The 26,253-nt window shown below is 38.3% G+C and overlaps 1 protein-coding gene across 1 annotated transcript in view; it reads left to right on the top strand.

The window, feature by feature from the left end:
- Sdk1 (sidekick cell adhesion molecule 1) overlaps window positions 1-26,253 on the top strand; it is a gene marked incomplete at its 5' end in the record, with an annotated part of 870,484 nt that overhangs the window by 488,941 nt on the left and 355,290 nt on the right. The window contains 1 exon segment of the mRNA XM_005397857.2: window positions 21,689-21,822. Within this exon segment, the coding sequence (XP_005397914.2) occupies window positions 21,689-21,822 (134 nt within the window).

The following is a 26,253-nucleotide window of genomic DNA, read 5'->3' as shown; positions in this document are numbered from 1 at the left end:
ATGATTTTACCTTCTTTAAACTTACAGTGATCCATGCACATCCATACAGTTGAATAAAGGGAATATGAGATATATATATATATGATGGGGTACTGCTTGGCTATAAAAATGGTAAATTTGAGTCCTTTTTAGAAAAATGAATAGATTTTGAGACCATAATACCAAGTGAAATAAATCAGACGCAGAAGGTTAAATATCCCATGGTTTCACTAGTATGGGAGATCCAAAATATAAATAAAAACAAAATAAAAGTGATATGGAAGAAGGTAGACTCTGTGGAGGTGGGAAGGAGGGAGAGAGAAGATGAAAGAGTAACATGATCAAGATGTGATGATTCCGAGAACCAATTCCCCAAGATGAATGTAATTATTATATATTGCAAACATGTACTAATAAAATAAAATACGTATTGTGAAATATTTCAGATGTGCAAAAAGCATGTGAAGGAGAACGTCACAAATGCCCTGGAAAGCACGAAGTATTCCCTGTGTGGGGAAGGCCTTTCCTACCTCCCCAACCCCCAAGACACAGACACTGGCCAGAACTTGATATTTAATGTTCATACTCTAGCATCTTCCTTTTTAAGTCTTCAAATGATTTTTAAAAATAAAGACAGAGAAAATGAAGGCATATCTAGCAAAAGGCTAGTTTTAGGTGCATCTACACTCTGCATCTCAGAGCTTGGATATCATCCTTCTCCATTTGGTTGGGCCTGAAGACATTTCAGAACATCTGTATGATGCCCAGCATGAATTCTGAGACTAAGGTTGGCCTTCAAGAAAAGTGAATTGGCTTTTTACAAAGTATAAAGATAGCTGCTGTTCCCATCATGGTGTCATACTGTTAGGTGCAGCTCTGTGCCCTGCCTCTGCTGGGAGCTGCACAGGTGTTCACCTCCTCACTGCCCGCAGCAGCCGATGAGGCGTCTTTTTCCTTCCCTCTGGTGGGGCATTGGGGCCTGATCAGGAATGGAGCTGGTCCAAGGTTCACAGCTGACTATAGAATCTTTCAGCATACCTGGTGAGGGTTCTGAGTGGAACTTAGATGGGACAGCATCTGTGGCTGTCACTTGCTCTTTTGTGCAGTAATGTGGTGTGGGTGTCTTGAACATTGATGCCACTTGGTGTGCAGGCCAGGGAGGCCTGGCTTTCAGCACCACCCATGGTATTGCTGGAAGGGGCTGACTGAAGCCTGGTAGATCATCTGTGAGTTTACTGCAAAAGGGAATGGGAAGGGTCAGACAACAAGTATAACATGCACAGAATTCTTGCAGAAAGGGGATTCGACAGGAGGACTGTGACCTTTAAGAAGGAAAAGAAGCAGGATTTGTTGTACACAGTTTCTTTTCCCTCCCTCATTGTATCTGGTTACTAAGTGTCTAACAGGGGACATTCTCTTTCTTCTTGTATTTAGAATAAATTATACAGTATTGTATTAAATTGGAAAGTGACACTGGTGAGTTATAACCCATTGAATTAGATGGAGAACTGAGACCTAACTTAAAATATGTCCTTTTTGAAGCATCAGTCTGGAAAGTAGCTGATGTTGGGTAGTTGTGTGATAAAGTCACCAGAACGGGCATGTACCCATTGGTATTCTTCCTGGAGTCAAGTAGTAATATCTGTGAAATTGACTGATTATGCTCAGAATAATATCTAAAAAAGGCAATAAATCTAAATGTTAACTCTCATAAAATGTGTTTCTGGGAAGATCGTGATTCTTGATCAGATGCACACACAGATATCACAAGTGCTAAGAAATAGAATTCATAACCTTTGGCGTTAGAAGTACATCAGAGTGTACTTGGCACTCCACCAGCCTGCTCGAGGGCACTGTATTTTGTGGAGTCTTCCTCTTTCTTTGACTTTCTTAATTTGCTTAGAGATACAAGTCCATCTTTGTGTGATGTGTTGAAAAGGAGAAAGAAAAAAGACTAGGGATAGAAAAAGGGGTAGAAAATAGTTGTTATAATGAGAAGGTGAGTTGATTCTGCTAACAAAAGGAGAAGTGTTGGCATGCCGAGGAGTTCAGACTCAGTGCCCACAGATGACTGGAGAAAGCAGAAGAGGTGTAGTTGCAGAAGGGCAGGTATCCTTAGTTGTTCTCAAAAAACCAAAACAACGGCAAAAGAAAAACAGCTTGTTTTTTTAAGGGCTGGGAATTAAACCTAGAACCTTAATCAAGTATGATAACTAACCACTCTACCACTGAGCTACTACATGCATAGTCTTTCTTCTTTTTGTCTTTAATCTTGAGACAGGTTCTCTCTAAGTTGCCCAGGCTGGCCTTGAACTTAAGATCATCCTGCCTCAGCCTCCTGAGTAGCTGGAATTAGTCTATAGGCATGTACCACCACATGACAAAAGAGAATCTGTTCGTTAAGAAGGTAAAAGAGCATGAAGGAGGGTCTCAGCAATCCTTTGGATCTCCTTTCCTGATTGCCTGTTGCTTAAGGCAGGGGCCATACCTTTGTACTTCCTGCCAGTCTGGTGTAAGCTTCTCTCATGTCTGACCCCCCCCTCTCTCCCTTCCTGCCCCCACTCCGGGCACATCCTTGCCGCCCTGCCCTTACTCACTGTCTTATAGCAGTCACGTTCAATCTCCATCCTGGCCACAGGGGTCCAAGCCAACATCTAATGGCACTTGGATTGCTTTGGGTACCTCTGTTTTTATAGCAGAGATGATTGTCATTTTGAATAACTATGTTGAGCTTTTTCCACACATGTACTGTTTTCAGTTTTTAAATAAATTTTGTTTTACATGTTTTTCTCACTTTTTCAGTTTTCTTTTTGCTTTTAAATAACCTGAACTTGTGTAGTCATTTGCTATTCTCGTCTTTTGGTCTTTACTAAGTAGTTTCTACATTTAGAAAAGTAAGTTTACATTTAGTGATTAGTTATATACTTCCCTAAATTTTATTTTTGTTATGTTTAACTCTTATATATCTTTAATTTTTAATTTCTTTAACATGTTTACACATTATAATTTTAAATAGGTATACATAGGACTGTGTATATCTTTTTTAAAGCTTATCTTTTTTCATGTCTTTACTTTTTCTCTTTACTACTGACATACATGAGTAACCCAATATGTATCTTTTCTTATTTTATTCTAAAATTAGATTCCCAATTAAACATGGGTGTACACTTCTGATTGCCAGCATTTAAAAAATTGTTTCATATTTTATACAATTTTCTGTATTTTGCTTTACACTAGTACCTAAAAAATAATCAATGAATTGCCTGTTTATATAGTTCTTATTCATTCTTCTAAATGATTATGTAATGTGCCATAATGTCTATGTCACAATTTATAGTCTTTTTCTATAATTGCTTTTCCATAGGAAATTTCTATGAAATTTTATATCATGGTATGATATGAGGTAAAGTTCTAATTTTTTCAATGCTAGCCAATATTTTCTTGATGTTTTGAGCTATCTATTCCTATTTTATTAAATTAAAGCCCTTTCTTCATTACATACTAGTCATGTATATCTATGTGGTCTGTCTGGTGTTTCTATATTCTGTACAGATATTGACACTTTGTTGTTGAACTTGTGCATTATTTTTAAAAACTTTTTATGTTGAAATAATTTTAGACTTATAAAAGAATTCCAGGAGAATTTTGGCATTCCTTTCACCTAAATTCCCTTCATGTTAACCTCTTACATGAGGATACATTTGTCACAACTAACAAGTTTACATTGGTGCGACACTGTTCGCTAAACTACTCTTCTGACTTTCCCAACGTTCCTCCTAATACTTTTCTCCCACTCAGGATCCCATGCAGGAGTCCACCTTGCATTTAGTTGTCATGTCTCCTTGGGCTCCCCCAGTCTGGGATAGGTCTTTGTCTTTCCTATTCATGACCTTGACACTCTTGAACATTATTGATCAGTTATCTTTTCTCCAAGTCCCTCAACATGGGCTTGACTAGTAATCTCTCCTCCTTAGTATGGGATTGTGGACCAGGGGAAGAGTCTCACAGGGTCTACCCTCTACATGACTACTGCTGCTTCTGTACTGACCCTGTCCATACCCTGTGCTTAGAAAAAAGCAAGTCAGTCAAGCCTACATGCAAAGGGGAAGTAATCAAGTTCCAAATATTTGGACACTCATTAGACAAATTCTGAAAGCTAATAAATATTTTGAGATTATGAAAATACCCTGTTTCTCCTTTCAAAGTTTTACCTACTCATTTTAGCATTCATCAGTGTGTCTGCCCACAACAGCTCTTTCTATGGCTCCCTAATGATCATTTTCCCATCCCCCTCATTCCTCTACATTTATCAACTGGAATTCTCATGTAAGCAAATTTTGTCCCTTCTTCTTCAACACTATATTGTTCAGTTGTTATTTACATTAATGTGTATTTTGTGCCATTTCATAACTGGTGTGATAAGTCCCTGATATTTATTTTCCTTTCTAAAGCAATTTTGGGGCTTTTATTACTTATTTTATTCTTCTTATAAACTTCAAACTATTTTCCACTTTCAGAAAGTTCAATTGGGATGTACTTTAGAATTTTGTTAAATCTTGCCACTAAATCTGGAAAGAAATATCTTTATGATCCAGTAATTCTCCTATCTAAAAGTTTGGCATGCCTTTCCATTTTCCAATTATTATATCAAGACCCGTTCTGGCTTCTCCATGCGAACAGCATATGAATAGATAGCATTTATTCTAAAATTGATATATGTGAGCTCATAACTCTTTTCTACCCTTGCTTGAGTTTATAAGCTCTTCAAAATGATAAATTTGTAACTATTTGCTTTTGGTAAGTATTTTTTAATTTAATGAACTAAATTACTATAACATAAATACTTGGTTCATGCTTTTTTCTTAATTCTACATTTTTCTTGCTCTTCTGGGTCAAGTTTTGGTTTCCTGTCTCCATGAGGTAGACAGTACTGTATACCTTTTCCAAAAAAGCAGGAATATTTAGGTCACTGCACAGGTTTCATTGTAACCTTCAAGTATACAAGATGGAAACCAGATGTCTTCTGTTTAGTTGATAGCAAGGACGTGCATATGGCTCCCAATGCCTGACTCTTCTGAAGGAGGCCTTGGTGTGGTAGGCATTCTGCTTTAGGTCCTAGCATGCTGTTGGAAAGATTCTATCCCAGAAAGGGGTGGGAAGAGCATAGAAATTTTGTTTTCTTACTATAAAAAAGAAAAACAAAATCTTGTTCTAGCAATTGTTAGCCAATTTAGTATTTGAGTATTGGCATATATATATATATCTTCATTCCCATTATTCATTAATGAAAATTTCTAGCCATACTGATGTACTCTCAGCTCCATTAGTAGCTATCTTTCATTTTTGTAAAGTACTGTTTTCTCTGCCATCACAAACCAAATGATTCATAAAGTACAATAGTATTCAGAAATTTTTTATCTGAATCACTCATATATAATCATACACATCTTATCCCTGCATCAAAAGAGAAAGACACTTTTGTTCCCTTTGAGATTTGTTCCCCCATCCCACAGAAACTGAAGCGTGTGGAAGGCCAGGTATACCACTGAACTGGAACAGTCTGTCTTTGGCCTAGCAGATCTGTTCCTGGCTCTGCCTGACTTGACTCTTTCTTTCTTTTCATATTAACTTTTCACCTTCCTCACCTTAACAGAAATACTCCAAATTTAGATATTTGCACAATGAAATGTAGCTTTTAGCAAAGTCCTTTTATTTTTCTAATACCTTTCAAAGCACAGTTTAACTTACCAGACCCATCTGACACCTTTTGCATGAAGGAAGACATAGATGCAGATAAAGACACAAAGATGCAAAATAAGACACATTACTATTTCATTCATGAGACTGTGCAATTACCTTTACATTTAAGTACTCTTTGATAGTTGAAGTATTGTTTTATTAACATACCATTTTTTTCCTATTTGTGGTAGCTTTAATGAAAACTTTTCTTAAATGTTTCCACATTTCTTTGGCGCCTAGTACATATAATTCTTTCTCAGTGTCACTACAAGTTTATAATTAAAAGCATAAATTCCTGTTCCATGACCCTTAGAATTGCCTGAGTTACTTAATCTTTTTTTTCTTTAAATTTACTAACTTGCCTCTGCCATGCATTTTGAGTTCTATGTCTGTATTCATGTAATTTATTTTCAGTATAGATTGTCAGGGCACCATCTCTGTCCTCCCTGCTCGGCTCTTAGGGTTAAGCATCCACATCATCAGACCTTACAGGGCAGGAAAGGGGTCTCGGTGCTATCAACGGTGTGTCCTTTCACACATAGGGACATGTGGCGAAGGTCTGAGAGCACTGTCAAGATAACAAGGCTGCTCCCAGTTCCTCTCCTCCATCTCTCTGTCCTTGCCTCTGGACCCTCTCTGACGTCTTGTCCCAAGCTTGTCCCACTCTGTCCAGATCCTTCAACCTGCATCTTTATGTGGCCCACCCTTTTTTGTTACTCATTCCTCAAACACTAACACTTGTCTCCCTAAAGACTCCGGTCGGAAAACTCTGCAGTGGCTGATGTGTTCCAGGAGGACCTAGAGAGTTGGTGATTTCTGTTTCTAACTTAAATTTCACAGTAGGAGTCATCTTCTTTTCCTTTTCCCTGTATTTGTTTCTTTTTCCTTTTAGATTTTATTTTAAAGTAATTAAACATTGACAGAAAGTTGCAAAAACTATTTAGAGAGGAGCTACATACCATTAATGAAATGTATTTTATATTTCTATGGACTGATATCAGGACCAGGAGGTTGATATTGGTACATTGCATGCATAGTTCTGTGTCTGTCCTGCATGTGCAGAGCTGTGTAACCACCACCTCAATCAAGATGCAGAGCTGTCCTGTCACCACAGGCCCATTAGTCAAATGCTCTCCCCTGCGACACTTTACTCATGCAACCACAGTCTGTTTCATCTTCATGATTTTGTCACTTTGAGAATATTATATAACTCAAATCATATATTGCAAGGCCTTTTGAAATTGTTCTTTTTCATGCTCCTTCATGCCCTTGGGTGAGATCTCTTCCAGCTGTGTGTACCAATAATTTGCTTCTTTGTGTTGCTATGCAGCATTCCCTAGCATGACCATGATGTTGTCTAACTCCTCACCTATTAAGTAACATTTGGATTTTGTCCAGGTTTGGATTATTACAAATAAAGCTGCCTTGAACATTGTGATATGGGTTTGGGTGTAGATATAAAGTTCTATTTCTTGTAATAAATGCTCAAGAGGGATGGACATTGATGAGTCAAATGGTTCAGCATCTTTGTTTTTCAGAGTGGCTCCACTGTTCTCACTTTCTGTCAGTATATAGGAGATCCAGTCTCTCTGCACATCTATTTTTTTGTTTAGTTGTTTTCATAGTTATAGTGATACCTTCTTGAGTTCTTAATGCTAGTGACAGTGTCTTTCTGTGTGCTCCTATGCCTCCTTGGTGGAATGCTGCTTATCAACATTTGCCCATTTCCTGAATGAATGATTTAGGGGCTCCTTAAGTGTTGACTTTTGAGAGTTCTTTATGTATTCTGGTTATATACCCTTTATCAGGCTTATGTTTGAAATACTTTCTCCTAGTCTGCAGTTATCTTTTCTTCTTTTTGGCACCTTTTGCAGAAAAATAATTTTGATGATGCCCAATTTACTGATTTTTTTCCATTCATGAGTTGTCCTCTTGGTATCATATCTAAGAACTTTATTCCAAACCTTAGGACCCAAAGAATTTCTCCCATAGTATCATGTGAAAACTTCATGGTTTTATATTTTATGTACAAATCTAGACTCCACTATGAATTCATTTTTGTGTGAAGCATATGGGTGTTAGGCTGAGATTAGACATTTCCCCCATGTATGTCATTTCCTCCTTGCTGTTTTTGAAGACTCTCCTTCCTCCACTGACTTATTTTTGAACTTTCATTAAAAGAAGTTGAAAATGCTTTTCTGTGCATGTTTCTGGGCTCTTTATTCTATGCCATTATGTGTCTTTCCATCTACCAATGCCTCACTCTCTTGACCTCCATAGTTATATAAATCTCAACATCTGGTAGAATGATCCTTCCACTTTGTACTTTTTCTTTTCAAAATTGTTTTAACTGTTCTAATTCACTTGCCTTTACGTATTCAGTTTAGGATAATCTTTGCTATATCTAAAATAAACCTTACTCAGATTTTAGTAAAAGCTATGGACTGGTTTGGAAAAAACTAATATTTTTACTTTTCTGAGTGTTCCAATCCATGAACTGGGTATGTCTCTTCTTTTATTTAGAGGTTCGATTTCTTTCCTCAGTATTTTTGCAGTATATTTGGCATACAAGTCTTGTGCCTATTTGCTCAACTTTCAGTTAAGCATTTCTGTTGAGCAATTATAAATGGTATTTTGGGTTTAATTTAGGTTTTCACATATTCATTGATGTTAGATAGAAATGGAATTGGGAAGTTAGAGGATTAGGAGATATTGGGCAAAGGACATAAGATTTCAATTAGAAGGAATCAGTTCAAGAGATCTTTGTATATCATAGTGACTATAGTTAACAACAATATATCGTATACTTGAAAATTGCTAAGTAGATTTTAAGTGTTGTCACTACAAGATAGGTATATGAAGTAACAGAGATGTCCATTAGCTTGATTTACTCATTCTCAATGTATAAGTATATACTGAAATACCATGTTGCACATCATATATATATATATATATATATATAATTTGATACTTTAAAAGTAAATTTGCACTACTTAAGCATTGGGAGGAAGGACAGAGGAAGAGAAAAAGTGTATCCTGAAGACTTTGCTGAAAATTATTGGTTCTATGAGTTGTTGTCATTGTTGATTTTTAGGTTTCTTGGTATTTGCTACATAAACCATGTTATCTGAAAATAGAGGTAGTTTTACTTTCTTTCAACTTGTATGTCTTCATAGTGATGCTCAAAGTGTCCCTGTTTTTCAGAGAGTCTTTTCAGGTTGATTCTTGAGTCTTTGCCACAACTAGTCTTTACTTCCTCACTGTGTGCGGAAGATGTTTGAGGCTCATCCATACATTTTTCTGCCCCGGATTTATCATTAAGAATTCTCCCGAAAGCCCTGGTTCCTTTTCACAGTAAATGGTATTTAGAGACCTCAGTCTGGGCATGAAGGATCGGAGGCAGCACCATTAACTACCAGTGCCCCACTGTATTCTGATGACTGTCTAGTCCCTTGATGCCCAGTAACTGTTGAATATTTGTTTATCAATAAGTAAATGAAAGAATGAACATTTCTGGCCTTTTATTCTTTTAAGAATTTAGTACTTGGGGGGGCTGGGGATTTAGCTCAGCGGTACAGCGCCTGCCTGGCAAGTGCAAGGTCGTGAGTTCGATTCCTGGTACTGGAAAAAAAAAAGAATTTAGTACTTGGTCCATGTAACCATTTTGGTTCTGTATGGAAAGTTAACTACTGCTGTGGAAAACATAAAATGCTTTTTGAGAAGTATGGCCAGGGACTAAGAATAGTAAATATATCACAACATAAGGGACAGCACTATCATTCTCCAAGAAGACAAGTAGAAGTGATACTGTTTCATGTTACTGTGTTATGTTCATCAAGGAAATGAACAGTGTGATTATCAAAAATGGAAGAAGTGGAGACAGTTAGGGAAAACTACACATTGCCCTTTTTTCTATTTTTATCCACTTTCCCTGTTTTCATTTTCATGTATTTAGGCACGAAGTATGATGTCACCTAAATATACCCGCTGCCTGTTTCACACAGGTGCATTATATTATTGTGGTTAATAATGTGTGCAGTATGCCTAGACTTTCTCAAAAAAGTCTTCTGTAAATTTTATATAGGTGGATTGGGGGCATATCATCATTCATCCAGGCAAATCTGAAGTAGCCTGCTTATTTTCTCATTTTAGACTCATCCTAAATATTCAAAACAAGGGGTTTTAGAAAGCTTTTCCTGTGAGAGTCCAAAGTCAATGGCTCTTGAGAAAAAATATACCCTATCTCCAAAGGAAAATATTTTCAGTAATCTCCAGTTGCTGAAATTAGGGCTCTTGATTCTGCCTCTTGTTAGATGGACACATGGCTGTTACCCAGTGGTGACAAAATTTCTATAGCAGAAACTAAGGAGGCCTGACATTGGGGTTCTGTCAGGTTAGAAATCTTTAACCCCAACTTACATAGGTGAGATGTAAAGGGAGACCCCTCTGAGATCTCAGCTGCAGCTTACCTGCTTAGGATGACAGGTACCTGCCTAGGACGAGGGCTCCCACTGAGATCTAGCATCTGGCAGTATAGTCATAGTGTCCATCTTTCATAGGGCCAGAAGCAGAGCACCCGCTCCTCATTTCCCTACCTGTTTCATCATCACCCCCACATCCAGGCATTGGAGGACCCCTGGGGAGTCAGAGAGGAGAGGGTGTTCCAAGATGCAGCAGAACAGAGGTTTGCAAAGTGTGGTATTCCTGGCATCTGGCCTAACTGGTCTAGGGACAGGGAAAGGTGGCATGAACTAAGAATAGGAGTCTTGAAAGGAGGATACATTTGGGGCAAGGATGGTGTTCCTGTCTTTGCTCTTCACCTTCTTGTGGTGGTGGTGCTGTTGGGGTCCTTTGCCTCTGCACCTCGGTTTCCTGCTGTGAAGTGGAGATAGCAACAGTAGCAGGTGGTTTTGAATTTTGAGTGCATGCTAGATGTATAAATTGCTTTTTAAACATTATTTCATGTAAGAGATGGGTAGCATTATCCCATTCCAAAGACAAGGACCTGAGGCTTAGTGCCATTAGTCAAGTAGCTTGATCAGGGTTACAATGTCACATGGCTAAGAAATGTTAGAGAAGAAGCCGCCATGCAGATATCCATATACCCTCGGTGTCAGTCACTGGCTGCTGTCCGGGAACATAGGTACTGTAGCATTTCTATGAGGATGGACTAGAGAATGCATAGATTGCCCAGCCCCTTGCAGGCCCTTTGGAAATGCCCAGGGAGGCTCATTCTCATCATTACCACGAGGTGTGCAGAGCAGAGGGTAGTTGAGAAAGGTTAAAAGGAAGGGAGCCTGGTGCTTCTTCTGAGCAAAGCAGATGGAAAACCAGGCCTTGGGAAGATAGACCCAAAACAAATGGGCTCAGGGCTGCAGTTGTCTGCTGGGATGTCTCTCCAGACTCTGGAAAGGAACACTGGTATCTTCTCCCTGCCCCGGCTAATGGCTCAGCTTCATTCACATATCAGCACCTTGGGAAGAGTCCCAGCACAGGTGTAAACAGCTCAGGGTTCCAGCCCAGTCTGTGGAAGGGGCAGCTTTACTCAGTGCAAGGGAGATTCATCCCACTTTCAACACTTGGTGAGCCTTCCTGAAGGTCAAACATAGGGGCCCAGGATTTTAAATAACCCTGCACCTTTTGCATAATTAGCTTCTCTCCCTTGGATGCTTTTACCATCGCCCCTGACTTATTTGCCAGCACTGTGTCCGGAGAGTGAAGGTTCTGGTGGGTGGTGTAATAGGGCAGAGGGCCCACAGGTACTCTACACACATGCTTTGCCTACTGCAGTGGCTTCCAGGAAGAAAAAAAAATTCTGAAAGAAATAGGGCTTTCTTCTAGGTTTATTTCTGTCTCTCCTATTGACAGGAGTTTGTGTGGATGATGATGCTGTCACCCTCAGGTTGGGAGCCCTGGTCCTTCAGGAGGCATTGAGGGGCTGTCAATGCCTCAGCTGTCACGCTGGAGGCACGAGTTAGTCTCAGCCATCACAGGTGCTCCCATGTCTGTGGGCACAGCTTTGTCACTTAGTAATCAAAAAGAGTTTAACAAAAGCCTGGAACTCTTGGCAATAATTATGTTCCTTCAAAGAGGAGCTAATGCAGAGACAGACGTGAAAGGTGGAGAACATTCAAAAAAGCAATTTGCTCTGCTTGTAATTTTCGAGTATTCCTCTGTGATTATTTGCTTTTAGAGAAGAGCTGACTCTTTCATCGCTGCTGCTCCCGATGCTTGATCCTGCTGTAGAGACATAATCCCATGCCGAGGGGATCCCATGGAGCTCAGGTCAAGTGCCCTGCCTACACCCCTTCATCTGCACAGAGAAGAAAGGCTCTTGGGCCCCTTGGTCTGAAGAAAGGAGGATGTGGAGAGAACTGTGACCAGAGATGTGAATTTCTAGCCTCTGGCTGTCTCTCCTCAGTCCTCAGTGTCCATGTCGGAGTGGCCAGGTAGCTCCATGGACCAGGGGTGCAGGCATGGACAGCCACGCAGTCTTGTACCTGACTGCTCAAATCCTCCAGGTTGGGAGCAGCACTGTTCTTGATCTCTTGTTAATTTAGTGAAAAGTGTCTTGCTCAGCCGTAGCCATTTTCATTTAATTTGGGGCCCAGTTCTCTATTGTTTTTATTCTACCCTTATATCAAATGAATGAGCTCAGCTTTGTCTGTTTGCAGAGTATCACAAGCAGAGTAAGGCTCAGGAATGGCCCTGTCCAGAGAGGCTCACGTTGCTGCCTTCTGCCTTGTACGTGCTGGTCATCCTTTTTAATAGTTTCTAATTTGAGTGTATTTATATTCTGGGTGTATGACATTATTTAAGGGCCTAAAAGATCTAAAAACAGGTATTCCACGCATTTTGATTAAGTCATGTCTTTTTTTCTAATTTTTTTTTATTTTAGTAGGAAAAATAGTTTGGCTGGAAATTTTCATATGTAAGTCTCAGCTTTGTATAACTATTCCTCACTATTGCCTTTTTTGTGTGTATGACCACACCAGGAATTTGGTACGGCCATTTATTTATGCCTTGTACTGGAACAATTAGTCAAAATAACAAAAGGCTCGGAATATAGTAAGTGTGGACTAAATACAAATGGACTGCACATGCTTTTTAAATTAGCTGGAAATTTTAAGAAATACTGCTATAAATAAGAAGTAAAGTTTCTTGGGGAAAACCCCAATTAAATAAATTCTTTACCATTTACACCAGCAATTATCCTGTGATCTACTCACTTCTTTTCCATCCCTCATCTAAGGCAGTGTCTTTCCTAGAGGAAAGGAATGATTTGTGCATATGAACAAGTTTGAGGACAGCAGGGACTGGTCTCTGTGCTGAGTCATAACACTTCAGTTCCTGGGCAGATGGCTGTCTTGAGTGTTAGAGGCTTCCTGGTCATTTGATAACTTTTGTTTGATAATTCAGGGACCTGGCAGCATTTTTACAGGAGTCTGTTAACTCAAGTTTTAGAATGCATTTAGCTCCCCAACTGGAAAGCTGACTGCATTTATTGTTTTGTTGTTTGCTGTTCATGTTCACTGCACTTAATGGACTTCATTCAGCCTGGGCAAACACTGAAGGAGTTGCTCCGAGCAGCCTCATCCATATCCTTACCTGATTTGCACTTCACAAAGGCCTTTTGGATGTTAGTGTTGTTGTCCCAATCTTACAGCTGCAAAAATCAAGTGATGACCCCAAAAAACAAATCAGGCACAGATCTGATTCTAGTTCCATTGCTCCACCCGGGGAAGACTGTGTGATCACTTAAAGAATCTATGTGTTAACACGGAATGCTGTGATAACTTTGTTCATGGTAATACTTCCTATGGACTGTAACTATATATAGTTATATTATATAGTTATATATAATATAACTATATATAGTTGTCTTGTATACAAAATAAGATAACTATATATAGTTATCTTGTTTTAGTAGGAAAAAGAAGCATCTTCTCTGTAGAGCATTTTAGACACAGGTTCTGTGATTAAAAATGAGGGACCATTGTAGATAAGGCAAAACAGGTGTATGTCAATATATATGAAACTCAAAGGATGTTAAGGAAATTACTATTTTCCAAATTTCATCCTACAGTTTACCTCCATTTTGTGTATAAGTAAGAGTTGACAGCTGGGCATGGTAATGCATGTACCAGCACCCTAGGAGGCTGAAGCAGAAGGATCACAAGTTTAAGCCCAGCCTGAGCAACTTAGCAATTTGGTGAGACTCTGTCTCAAAATTAAAAAAAAAAAAATTAAAATGACTGGGAATTTAGCATGTGCTTTGAAGACCCTGTGTTCAGTCCCCAGTAGCTGGGCCGGGGGGTGGGGGTGGAGTTGATGGTCAATATAGAAGAACCGGATAGAGTGCATTCATGTAAGTTTTGTTTTTCTTTTCCATATATTTGCCATTATGAAATTATATCTTCTATAGGAAAGGATCCCTGTGTAAACAACCTTGAAATGTTTTGCTTTGCATGAACCCCTATAATAAAGACCTGTCCCCAGTCTCTTCCCTCTCCGGGAAGTACAAGGCATCCTTCACTGCATAACCACAGCTCTCAGATTCACTGGCTACCTTCCTCCCCATAGCTGCATGCATTGATGTGTACAATGAAACTAAACTGCAGTACCACTTGCCCAGGACTCCTTGTGACCTGTGCTGGAGGTGTATGTATTCTTTCAATGAACTCAAGCCAAAGCTTCACTTCTGCTGATTTTAAATTTTGAAAAACCTATTTCCTCAAGTTTTTCCTCCTTGCTTCCACCCAGAGCTAGTGGTGGGCAGTAAATGTTTATCTCCTGACTCAATAAATGTGTCACTCTTAGCATTTACCCAGTATCCAGGGACTCATGATTGCCAGAACTACTTGGAAGCAAGTTTAGTTCTTGTAATTGTATAGCTAAGGCAAGTTCATTAATTCCAAAGTTGTCTGCTTTGAACTTGCTGTTAAACTGTGGGACTTGAGATCCAGGTTACACTCAGAATACGGAGCCTTGGAACCAACTCATGAAAGAGTTATTTAGTTAAAATAAATATTTCAAACATTTTAATTTTTTGAAGGATTTGAAAGTGAATGTGCTGTATTTTCCTGCACTCTGATATTTTTATATGCTTGAATGTCAGTTGAAACTCATCAAATTCTACTTTAACATTTGAAAGTGTAAAACAACAATCTCATGTTCTGCTTTTGTATTTTATGGGCAAAGTTCTTATTTTGCTCAGTGCTAGTGAAGTTTTATCATAATTTATAAATTTATATATATATTGTCACCCTAGTTAGTATTAAAAGTGTCAGATATCAAAATATTTATTTGTAACCAAAGGTAATTTTTCTTTTCATAGAAGCCAAAGGATGGGTTACATTGCAGGACATGAAAATGCTTTTGGACAACTCTTGGGACTCCTCCCGTTGGTTCACAAACACTCCTAAGGGAAGCTTTTTGAAATACTTCCTGTCATTTCTCATGGTATATAAATAATCCAGTCTAAGCTCCATGGAACATAAACAATGAATTTCCGTTGCACTCTAACCGAGGTCTAGGTATCAAATAATTGCTTACTAAATAGTAAATAAAGGTATTTTGATTTGGTTATTGTTAATATATACCTTTGTTTTTCTGTCCTCATCTTCAGGCATCTTCCACTGGACTGTTTTTACTAACCGTAAATCTAGTTCCTCCAAGATTACTATGTCAGTGTCACATCTCTGAAAACAAATGATCTTTTATAGACTAGGGAACACTACATCCCCTGGATGCTGGCAGGTGTATCAGTCATTTTTCCCAGCACTAGAACAAAACATCTGACACCTGCAACTTAAAAGAGGAGAGGGTTTTTTGGATTCATGGTTTCAATAGGTTCAGTCCATAGCTAGCTGGCTCCAGGACAGAAAAGGCATGCTGGAAGGCCATGGTAGGAACACTTGCTTACCCCATAGCAGCCAGGAGACAAAGAAAGAGAGGAAGAAAAAATGAGCTCGGGACAAGTCATGCCATTAGTGATCCACCTCCAACCAGGCCCCACCTTCTAACAGCATATTCAGCTATGAACTCATCCATGGATTAATCCACAGGAAGTAGCGAGCTCCCATGATCCAGCCACCTTCCAAAAGTCCCACTTTTGAACACATGACACTTTTGGAGAACATTTTAAATGTAAAGCCAAAACAGCTAGTGTAACAGGAGATTCTCACGTAAGTTGACCTTTCCACCACACACTGCAAGAAGTAGGTCTAGACAGCCACCTCTAGGGCCGTTTTTCCCTAAGGATATTTTTGATCAATGCTGATCGTCCATGGCCACACAGAGGTCCTTTCTGCCTCAAGTTTCATCTTTTCTGAAAAAGAGAAATATTTTGTTTGATACTGCATAAACATATCGGAATCAAGTAAAAAATTCCCAGAAGCTCTTACAAAGAACCTAGTGGAAATACGATCGTTTCCTGACCTGCAGCATTTTCTTTGCTAGTGAGTCAGCTGTTGAGGACAACAGATTGGTTCCTCTCCTTTGAAAATCTTTCCTGTGTTTATAGTTAGTACTAAAGAGACCCTCTAACTTGTTCTCTATATACCCAATATTCTAGTTTCCTGAGCTGTAGTTTATTTTGCTCACATTGGCCTATGGTTTTTCCCTCTTATTTTATTACTAGCTCCAGGATTTAGAAGTTAGAATTATGAGGTTTTATTTTTATTGTAGAAGTAAGATGGAAGAAGACTAAGGAAATAATTTTATATAAAACCATACATAGGTTTATTTCAATAATGCTAAAAGAAAATCTCTCTGGCTGAATACTATAATTTTCCTGTAAAGTCAATGTAAGTTTTAAATGAGTTCCTTGGAATTATGTTATAATAAAACCAAGCAGTTCAAAATATGGAGAAAGTATTAAACTTCAGTACCATAATTACTGAGCATGCCCTTGCATTCCTTTAGAACATGGTTCTGATAACAAAACTGATACCTGTTTGTTGTCCAGAAATTAGAAAATATTTTGAAATACAGAATTCAGAAGAAAATAACTTGCAATCTTACCTCTCAGAGACTAACTACTATTATAGTTTATGTATGTACACACATTAAAAAATCACACCTGGAATTTTTTCTATGCATAGAACACACTTTTTTAAAAATCCCAGATGGATATTTACTGTGGATGCTTTTTGAATCTGTATCAGCATGCTGTTGACATCTAGTAACAGGAACATTGACTCGAGCAAATTTGAACATGACTGATGTGTATTAAATGATGAAATAGGACATCAGAGAGAGGGTGAGCTGCAGGATAGGTGTTTCACTGGTTATCAAGGACCCAAATACTTCTTTTTAGGCATTTTATTTTTATTTTAAAGAGAGTACTATATGAGAAACAAACAAACAAAAAAATATAACAGTAGCAGCATACCAGTATCACAAACATAAACAAATCAAAGCAAGAACATTCAAAGTGATACAGAGTCTCAAGACAAAATAATACAAATCAACAGTGGTTGTTACATTGCATATCGCTGTCCTCAACTACATTGCTCAGATTACCAGATGTAAGAATGACAGATTTCTCAAACCATTGAAGAGAATAAGAAAATAATTCTTCAATAAAACATTAGAGATAATAGAGTTTTGCTAGACAAGATGGTAGGAGTTCACCATTGTAATTCCATTGCATATTGTTACCTTCAAATCAGTTGCTCAGACCATCAAACACAAGCATACAAAGTCGATCAGCAGATAAAAAACCGTAAGCATTGACTGTTCATTTCAATGCACCGTCAGACATCAGCAATACAGTTATTGCAGCTATTCATATATATATATATATATATTTATGTTTTGCCTTCCTTTCTTTTTTCTTCTTTCCTTCATCCCAGTCATTCCTTCCTTTGAGCAGTTTCTTTCCCTTTGCTATCATCTATTGTATGTTTTGAGTTTTACCTAGTTTTTCAGGTTCCTACACCAAGGAGACAATATGCTGTTTACACATGTGGGTCCGATTTATTTCACTTATGAGTATGGTCTCTAGTTGCATCCATTTACCTACAAATTCCTCGAGTTTATCTTTTTTAATAACTGAGTAATACTCCATTGTATAAAAATACCACAACCTTTTTATCCATTCCTCAGTGGATGGGCATCTGGGTTGTTTCCAAGATTTAGCTCTCACAAATTGTGCTGCTATAAACATGGATGCACATATATCACTGTGTTGTGATGTTTTTAATTGGGAAAATACCCAGAAGGGGAATAGCTGGGTTAAATGGGACTTCCAATCCTAGTTTTGTGAGGAATCTCTAAACTGATCTCCACAGTGGTTTCACCAATCTACACTCCCACCAGCAGTGGAGTAGTGTTCCTTTCTCCCCACAGCCTCTCCAGTAGTTGTTACTGGTTGATTACTTGAAGATAGCCATTCTTTCTGGGGTGAGATGGAATCTCAGTGTTGTTTTAATTTGCATTTCTTGAATGACTAATGACATTGAACATTTTTTCATGTATTTATTCGCCATTAGTATCTCTTCATTAGAGAAGTGTGTATTCATCTCAGATGCCCATTTTTGGATTGGGTCTTTGAATTTGGGGGGCCTGATTTTTTAAAATTCTTTATATGACTTAGATAGAAGTCCTTTGTCTGAGGGGCAGTTGGCTAAAATTTTTTCCCAATTCGTAGGTTTTCTTTTTGCTTTCTTGATGATTTCTTTAGATGTGCAAAATTTTTCAATGAGATAAGATCCCAGTTGTTGATTCTTTGAAGTAATTCCGTGCAGTTTGGTTTTTGTTCATGAACTCTCTGCCCACCCCAATGTCATCAAAATTTTTACCTACTTTCTCGTCCAATAGATTTAGTGTTTCTGTTTTAATATTTAGATCTTTGATCCATTTTGACTTTGATTTAGTGCATGGTGAAAGACATGGGTCTAGTTTTAGTCTTCAACATGTGGAAAGCCAGTTTTTCCAGCACCATTTATTAAAGAGGCTATCTTCCTTCCATTGAACATGTTTGGCCCCTTTGTTGAAGATAAGGTGACTGAATGTGTTTGTAGTTGTATCTGTATGTTCTAATCTGTTCCACTGATCTTCAGGTCTGTTGTTTTGCCAGTACCATGCTGATTTTATCACAATAGCTTTGTAATATAATTTTAAGTCAGTAATTGTGATCCCTCCTGCCTTTTCTTTGTTTCCCAAAATTGCTTTTCCTATTCTAGGCCTCTTCTCATTCCAGATGAACTTTAGGGGTGTTTTCTCTAGATCTGTGAGGCATACTAATGGTATTTTAATTGGGATTGTATTGAATATATACAACAATTTTGGGAGTATGGCCATATTCACAATGATGGTTCTTCCTATCCATGAGCAAGGAATATCTTTCCATTTGCTGAAATCCTCTTCAATCTCTTTTTTCAGAGTACTATAATTTTCACTGTATAGATCTTTTACTTCTTTTGTTAGATTGATTCCTAAGTATTTCATCTTTTTAGATGCTATTGTGAAAGGTGTGGTTTCCCTAATTTCTCTCTCAGTCTGTTACTTGTGTACAGGATCACTATTGATTTTTGAGTGTTAACTTTGTATCCAGCTACACTACTGAATTTGGTTATTAAATCCATGAGACTTTTGGTGGTCTCCAATACTTCTTATTATCTGTCTGACACTAATATTTTCAGCTTCATGCTAAGGTTGTTTCCCTCATGGCCATAAAATTGCCACCATTATCACCTGGGACAAAATGACCACAGTCCAAGCCTGCTACTAGGACGACAGCCACTCCTATTGCAGCTGCATGGAAAGGTGGCAGCAAAGCCAGGGACCAAGGGACATGGCCACTAAACATCACTAAAATAGATTCTTTTCCTAAATTATCCTAACAGTTATCAGGACTTAAATTTGAGATGAATGAATAATTTTCATTTTAAAAATTAGTTTCCTTTGTAAAAGTCTTCTGTTCAGGAAGATTTGAATAGAAAATCTTTTTCTGGGAAACTAATTCTCATTTAGTAAACATTCTCCTAAGATTTAGCATTTTTGTTGGGTCTTCTTAAGCAACAGATAAAGTTTTTTTATGAATATTGATTTAAACAAGTAGAGAAATTAAAAACTAAAAGAGAAAGAGCTTAAAAATAAAACCTTAAGAGATGTAAAACTTAGTGTTTTTATTTTATGTGCTTTTGAATTTTCAATACTCTTGAAACAATGTAATAAATAATATAGAGAATTAGTGGACATGTTAAAAGACTAATTCTGAGAATTAATAGGGCATATTTGAAATTACTATTGTAAAAATCAAATGTTAAAGCAAAAGTTATATATCTAGTTTTTAAATTATACTATTAAATGTATAACTTCATGTGTAGTAAATATTCATATTTAATTTTAGGTGCCAGTATAACATATACTAAAATAAAATGGAACAATTTCTATGATTCTATAAAAGAACCTATAAAGAAGTCATAAATAATTATAGTAAAACTCTTTTGAAATATTTTTATGGGTCTAAAAATTGAAAACTTCCTAATAGGGAAATTTTCTTAAGTGAGACATGAAATAATTTAGCCACAGAGACCTAAAATGTATATGTCCTGTGGGAACCCTGAATGAACAGTCATTCCTTAGGATAATTTTATACAATGTGTAAAAACCAAGGATTTTTGAAAAAGCTATCCAAAAGGTAACAAGAAGTGAAAGGTTGCTATTACACTAAATTCTTCATGAGCGGTCACTCTGTTGGCATGATTGTCTGACTCTGGAAGGGCTCTGCCAAGGATCAGAAAACAAACAAGCAGGACTCGTCCCTGCAGGGGGACCATTCTGCGGTGACAGTCCCTGTAGTATGCCACATCCCACTGCATCTCTGTTTTGGAAATAAGAGCACAGACTAAAAGATGTTTTGATGTTTCAAGACTATTATTTCACACTCCATGCCCAATTCACCAGCCAGAGAATTTATGCAGATTTGCATTTATATTTTTTAGTAGATTCTAACTCCCCCACTCACCTCCTTAACTAGCAAAGGGAATACAGAATCATAACAGGAGCAGAGGACCCTCTTGGGTCCCCATTTCAATACAGTGGTCATTTGGATTTTGTTGGCATTCTTCTTTTAAAAAAAGTATAAAAGTAAGGGTCATTGTGTGGTGCAACGTGAGGCACATGGGTCTATCTGCAAGAAGGCTTGGTCCTGCCTCTGGCATCAAGTGGCCATGTGACCTTGCACAAACAGCTTTGGCTCAGAGAAACGGTGGGTTGATCAAATATGTCTCAGGTTCCTTCCACTAGAATTAGGACATCTGAAAAGGATTTGTTTATGGTCATGTAGAGTGTTTACTTGTTTGCACTTCTAAAACATGACTCCTAGAAGTTAGTGAGGGGTGTGTCGCTGGAGTTAGTGGTAATAGAAGAATTTAAATTGAAGGGGTTAGCACTATGCCCACTGGAAATGTTCCCTCTATCCTCCAGTGTGAAAGTAAGATAAGCATAGTCTACAAGGAGGCTCAGCAGAACATGTTCAGAGAAACAGGTTCACCTGGATAAAGGTGTTGGTGGTCCAGCCCTCTAATTGAAAGGTTTGTGACTATTTCATAATCAAATAACCCTCCTGAAGGAAAAATCACGACTGCCCTGGAATGTCCTCTCACTGGCCTTGTTAGAACTCTTGGAGGAACATCTTAAGTTTTTAACAATCTTTGGATGTGTGTGTGTTCTGAAATAGGCTTGGTACAGAAGTGGAGCACCTGCAACACACAGATGTTTCTGGCTGTAGTGTGCACCCCAGACCAGAGAAGGCTCAGCCTTCACCACATTCTTAAAATTGGCCTACCTATTGTTTCTGTTCCTTCGGGTCTTTTAAAAAAATCAAAAAACAAAATAAAATAACAACAACAAAAAGACTCCAGACATTCCTGCATAGTTTGCTTAATAAATTAATTTTGTCTTATAATGAGAAGTTCCCTGGAGTGGTTTTGATCTATCTTCTGCTTCTCTGAAACAGAGCCATCACACTGGAGAATCAGCTGGTGATCCTTTCGACAGCAGCAAGTGATGCTGGGGCTTACTACGTGCAGGCCGTCAACGAGAGGAATGGGGAGAACAAGACAAGCCCGTTCATTCATCTGAACATAGCGAGTGAGTTCGGAAATTCCAAACAATAATTCTGAAAGAAAGATAGTCTTTATGTAATTAATAAGTACTTTCTGATGGGACATTTTGCAGTGAATCCTCTTTTCTGTTGCAGTAGTTATGGTTTAATATTGGCCCAGTGTCAATAGCTTGAAGAACATCAGGGCTCTTGCTTCCTTTTAAACAGTTTGCAGAAATCAAGACTCTACCTGGTATTTTTAAAATGCAAGTTCTTATTTGTTTTGTGGATTTAAAACATTTCTTTTGCACATTGTTAATGTGTATTGTTTTTAATGACAAGGAAATCTTTTGACTTTCATGGGTTGTTTCCATGAACCTTGCTTGAGACTAAATTAGTGGCAGATTATGTTCTTTTGATCTAACAATAGCTTCCTTGAAGAAGAATACAAACATATGTGAAGTCATTTTAAAATGAGCAATATTTAACTATAGTTACTTGATCATTTTTGCTGCATGATTTAACTAAAAGCCTGAGTCATAAGGAAAATACACATAAATTGTAGTGATAGGGATGGTTTATTTAAGGACATTTTCATCCGAGGATAACTAAGTGTTTGCTCTTTGGAATCCTACCAGTGAAAGTGAATTTCTAGAGAAGGGAAGCATGTCCAAAAGCAAAAATGTTACTGAATTAGGAGTTGTCTCTAGGTTCTTAATGTCCTAAACAAAAAAGAACTGAACAGGACACCCAAGAGTTGCAGTGGGATCAGTGATTTATTTGAAAGAGAAAAGGTACACTCGACAGGGTGGGAACAGGCCAATGAGAAGAGCCCACAGCACAAAGGGGTTTGGTGTTGAAGGTTTTTAACTTTAGAATTTGGGGTAGGATCAAGGATTTGGTCTGAGGTATAATTTCAATCAATGAGTGGCTGCAACCCCTCCCTGCACAGTAGAGGTTTTGACTTTTTATGGGCCTTGAAGAACTGTCATGGTGTCCAAAGCCCATGGGGCATCAAGTCTACATAGTCAATAACATGGTGGTTAAGGTCAGGCAAAGGTTGCAGAAGGCCACTGGATGCATGCTCAGAGGCTTATTATCTATAAGTGAATCTACCTGGTTACATTTTCCCATTGTGTTTGATCCTGCACTAACATTTAACTCAGAAGGTAGATCTAGTTCCAGAAGGCAGATCCAAGGTGGGCTCTCTCCTTTTCGCAGCTGTTTCCTTGGTTGCCTTATGTCTCAGATCTACCCGAGAAAGCAGGCTCTGAGGTGGGCCAGCTCTCTCTTTTTCCAGCCTTTTCCTTAGCTACCTCCTGTCTCAAGAACCCTGGACTGTACGAGATTGAAATATGCATATTAGAGGGTGTGTTATCAAACACTGGCAGCTTGATGCTTTGCGGAATGAAATGCAGGTGTGCTGTTGAGAAAATACAGTTGGAAAATAGTCATGATAGCTGGTAAATTTCAAAATATTATGTTCACATCATAGGAGAGTGAATTATACTGACTTGTCTTTATAGTGAATTTCATCTTTTGGAAAACTCCTTTAAGGGATAGTTTTCCCTTCGGGAAGTTTAGAAAGCATGTGGGATAGAACAGTAGTATTTGCTTCACGTGGTCCCTCAGGACAGTTGCCCAGTAGAGTTCAGGGTGAAGGTTTGTAACAAGCACTGGGTGCTGGAGTGTGTGGATGAGTGCATGCTTATCCTCACTTGCCCAACATATCCTGTAAATAAGTGATCAGTACTGCTGTGCTGTGCTGTGCTGTGCTGTGCTGTGAGCCTGTCAGCAGCTCCTTAATTCCAAGGGATTGAATTCTGCTCTCCAGACCATGGAGTGGGCAGATTCAGGTTTAGCGACACCTTTTAATGCTTTGGAGAGTTATGCCCATTGATGAGATGGGGAGCTCTCAAAATCTAGAGCATGATGTGCTAATATTTAGAGAACTGCCTGAATAAGAATCATAGTAAAAATTAGCATGATTTATCAAGATATTTTCAACAGAAGTAACAAAGGCTGGAAATTGTATGACGAAGTAGATTGTGATTATTTTTAATGATTTCCAAATTTTACAACTAGAGCCATTTATACTATTTAGCAAATCTGATTTGTACTCAATTGTGATATAAATGGGATAATAATAGTCAGAGATGGAGGAATTCTGGGTCACAAATGAGGAAATTAGCCTAGTTTGATAGAAGGGGGGAAGAAACTAATTTCACAAAAATTCTGGTTCACTGGACATTAGCACCACAAAGTTATAAAATACTTTACACATAGTAGTTTCCTACAGGCTACTCTGATGGCCAGTAGAATATAAAACTAGTACAGTGAGTTTGCAAATTGCCATATGAATGCAACATTGTGGCATTAGATAATTGGAATATGTAAATTTTTTCAATAATTTCAGTTTCTACCCCGACACAAAAGTATACTGGAAGCTGCTCATAAATATTATAATTAACTGGCTACATTTTCTTCTCTTGTATATTTTTATCTTTTCATTGGCACCAGGTAAAATGTGTAAAAGGTAAGCCACAGTGAGGTTGATGATCTGGACTTATTTTAAAGCTTAGGGAACAAACATCCACATTTTGTTTCTGTATATATTTTTTGCTTTTTAACAAGACCTCGTACAGTCTGAGAAGGAAGATGGTTGAGGAAACTATTTTAATTCTTCAGAGAACCTTCCCATGATGTATTGGATTTAGCTAAATGTTAAATGTACCAGTCATGCATTTTCCAACTGAAAGTTCTATTTTGAAAACCTCTAAAGACCAGAAGTCTTGACAAACCTGCAGAAGCCCTCAGAATTTTGTGCTGAAATGTGGCTGTGCTCTGGGGTGCAGCACTTGCTGTTGTGCGGGAGCACACTGGAGGCCATCACCCCCCCAATCCATTGTGAAATTAGGTATCCTCAAGCCTGGCACACTGTGGCAAGACATAGTGTGTCTGCAGCCTTAGACAGCTTGCCCCCCACCAAAGTAGGCTTTTGTAAAAACATCAAACACGATTGATGAAAATTTGAAAATTCTTGCCAGCCAGCATTTCTGAAAAATCAAAAGATATTACATCCAATTATCATTTAACAAAGATAAATTTTTTCCTTGGTGTTGGGAGAATAAAGTAGAGGACCTTTGTGTACTGACTGTGATCAGGGTAGCAGGGTGCTAGAAGTCAAATTCTCGGTGGATTCCACTGTAATTAATTTTAAAGTGGAGTGTCACTGGCCTTACCTCTCATTTCCCTTACAAGGGCCACCAAGCCTCCGAGTAGGGTAGCGGTCAGGGCCCGGCCTTGTCTCAGAGCATCTAACTGAGTGATGCGCTGACACTCTGCCAACAGGAAAAAAGAAATTTCCCAAACTGCATACCTGAGAATTCAAAACCTCAGCACCTTTCCAATTGCTGAATATTTTGGCTAGAATTGAAGCTTATGGGAAGCAAAAATTAAAGAGGGTATGGATAAAAATAAATTTTTAAATTGCACGAACGTTAGCTTGAAATGCAGTCCTGTAATGGTACCACCTGCTGTTCTGTGCGCGTGTTTAGTAAATGGTGTTATTATGTCTCAACACCTCTCCCTGTTTTTGTGGTTAAGAAGATAAACTGCAGCCCAGGTGGTGTAGGTAACCCTGTCAGGAGGGAGAAGTCTCTGCACTCTCGATCCTCTGCTCACGGGGATGGAACGCTTGCTGCCTTCGCAGGGGCGGATTCCCTTTGAAGTTCTAATGTGATGTGAAGCCAGCAGATGTTAAGGACATAGGTGGAACCGCCAAAGCATCCTGTATGAATTTTTCATAGCTGGCTCCCGCAGCTCAGGTGCACACCAGAAAAAGAATGGGCTGAACTTGCCTGAGAGTAGACATTTCCATTCTGAGGTCAAACCCAGGCAAGCTTTATAAACCTGTCAACCTGTTTTTGGCTCTCCCTTTGAAGATTTTACAGTTAACTTTTCTAGATCAAATCTTCTGAACTGAATTCATATATGAATGCAAGTTTCTTCTTTTAAAAAAAAAACTCCTATCATTAGGAGATGAGAAGAAGTCTGTACAGCGATTAATCAATCATTACTTAAATGCCATTGTACATACGTTAGACACATCATCAGTTCTGATCTAATATTCAAAATGTCCAGTGTAATGAGATTCTCTACCAGGGATAAAGCTTAGATTAAAAAAGAAATGACTGCCTCTCTCCTTCTTGCTTTTTTTCACCTCTTTCATTTTAATGTCTCCTCTTCAAACAACATTTGCAGATAGGATATCATTTTGGCTGATCCTCCTCAGGCTGACAAACTCTTGCTTTTCATTCTGAAGACCACTTAACATTCTTTTGTCCTCTATAATGCTAATTTAACTGCAGACCTCATATATAGTTAGTAGTGGAAAGTGGATTCCTGAGAATAATGTCTTTGCACAGTCATCCAAGAGAGCTGCCCTGTAAAACATGGCTTTTGTGTGCCTGGATAAA

This window comes from Chinchilla lanigera, unplaced genomic scaffold (genome assembly GCF_000276665.1).
Source record: "Chinchilla lanigera isolate Chin_1 unplaced genomic scaffold, ChiLan1.0 scaffold00059, whole genome shotgun sequence".
Taxonomy (NCBI): Eukaryota; Metazoa; Chordata; class Mammalia; order Rodentia; family Chinchillidae; genus Chinchilla; species Chinchilla lanigera.
Note: the sequence above shows the minus strand (reverse complement) of the source record. Positions and strands in the feature narration are given on the sequence as shown.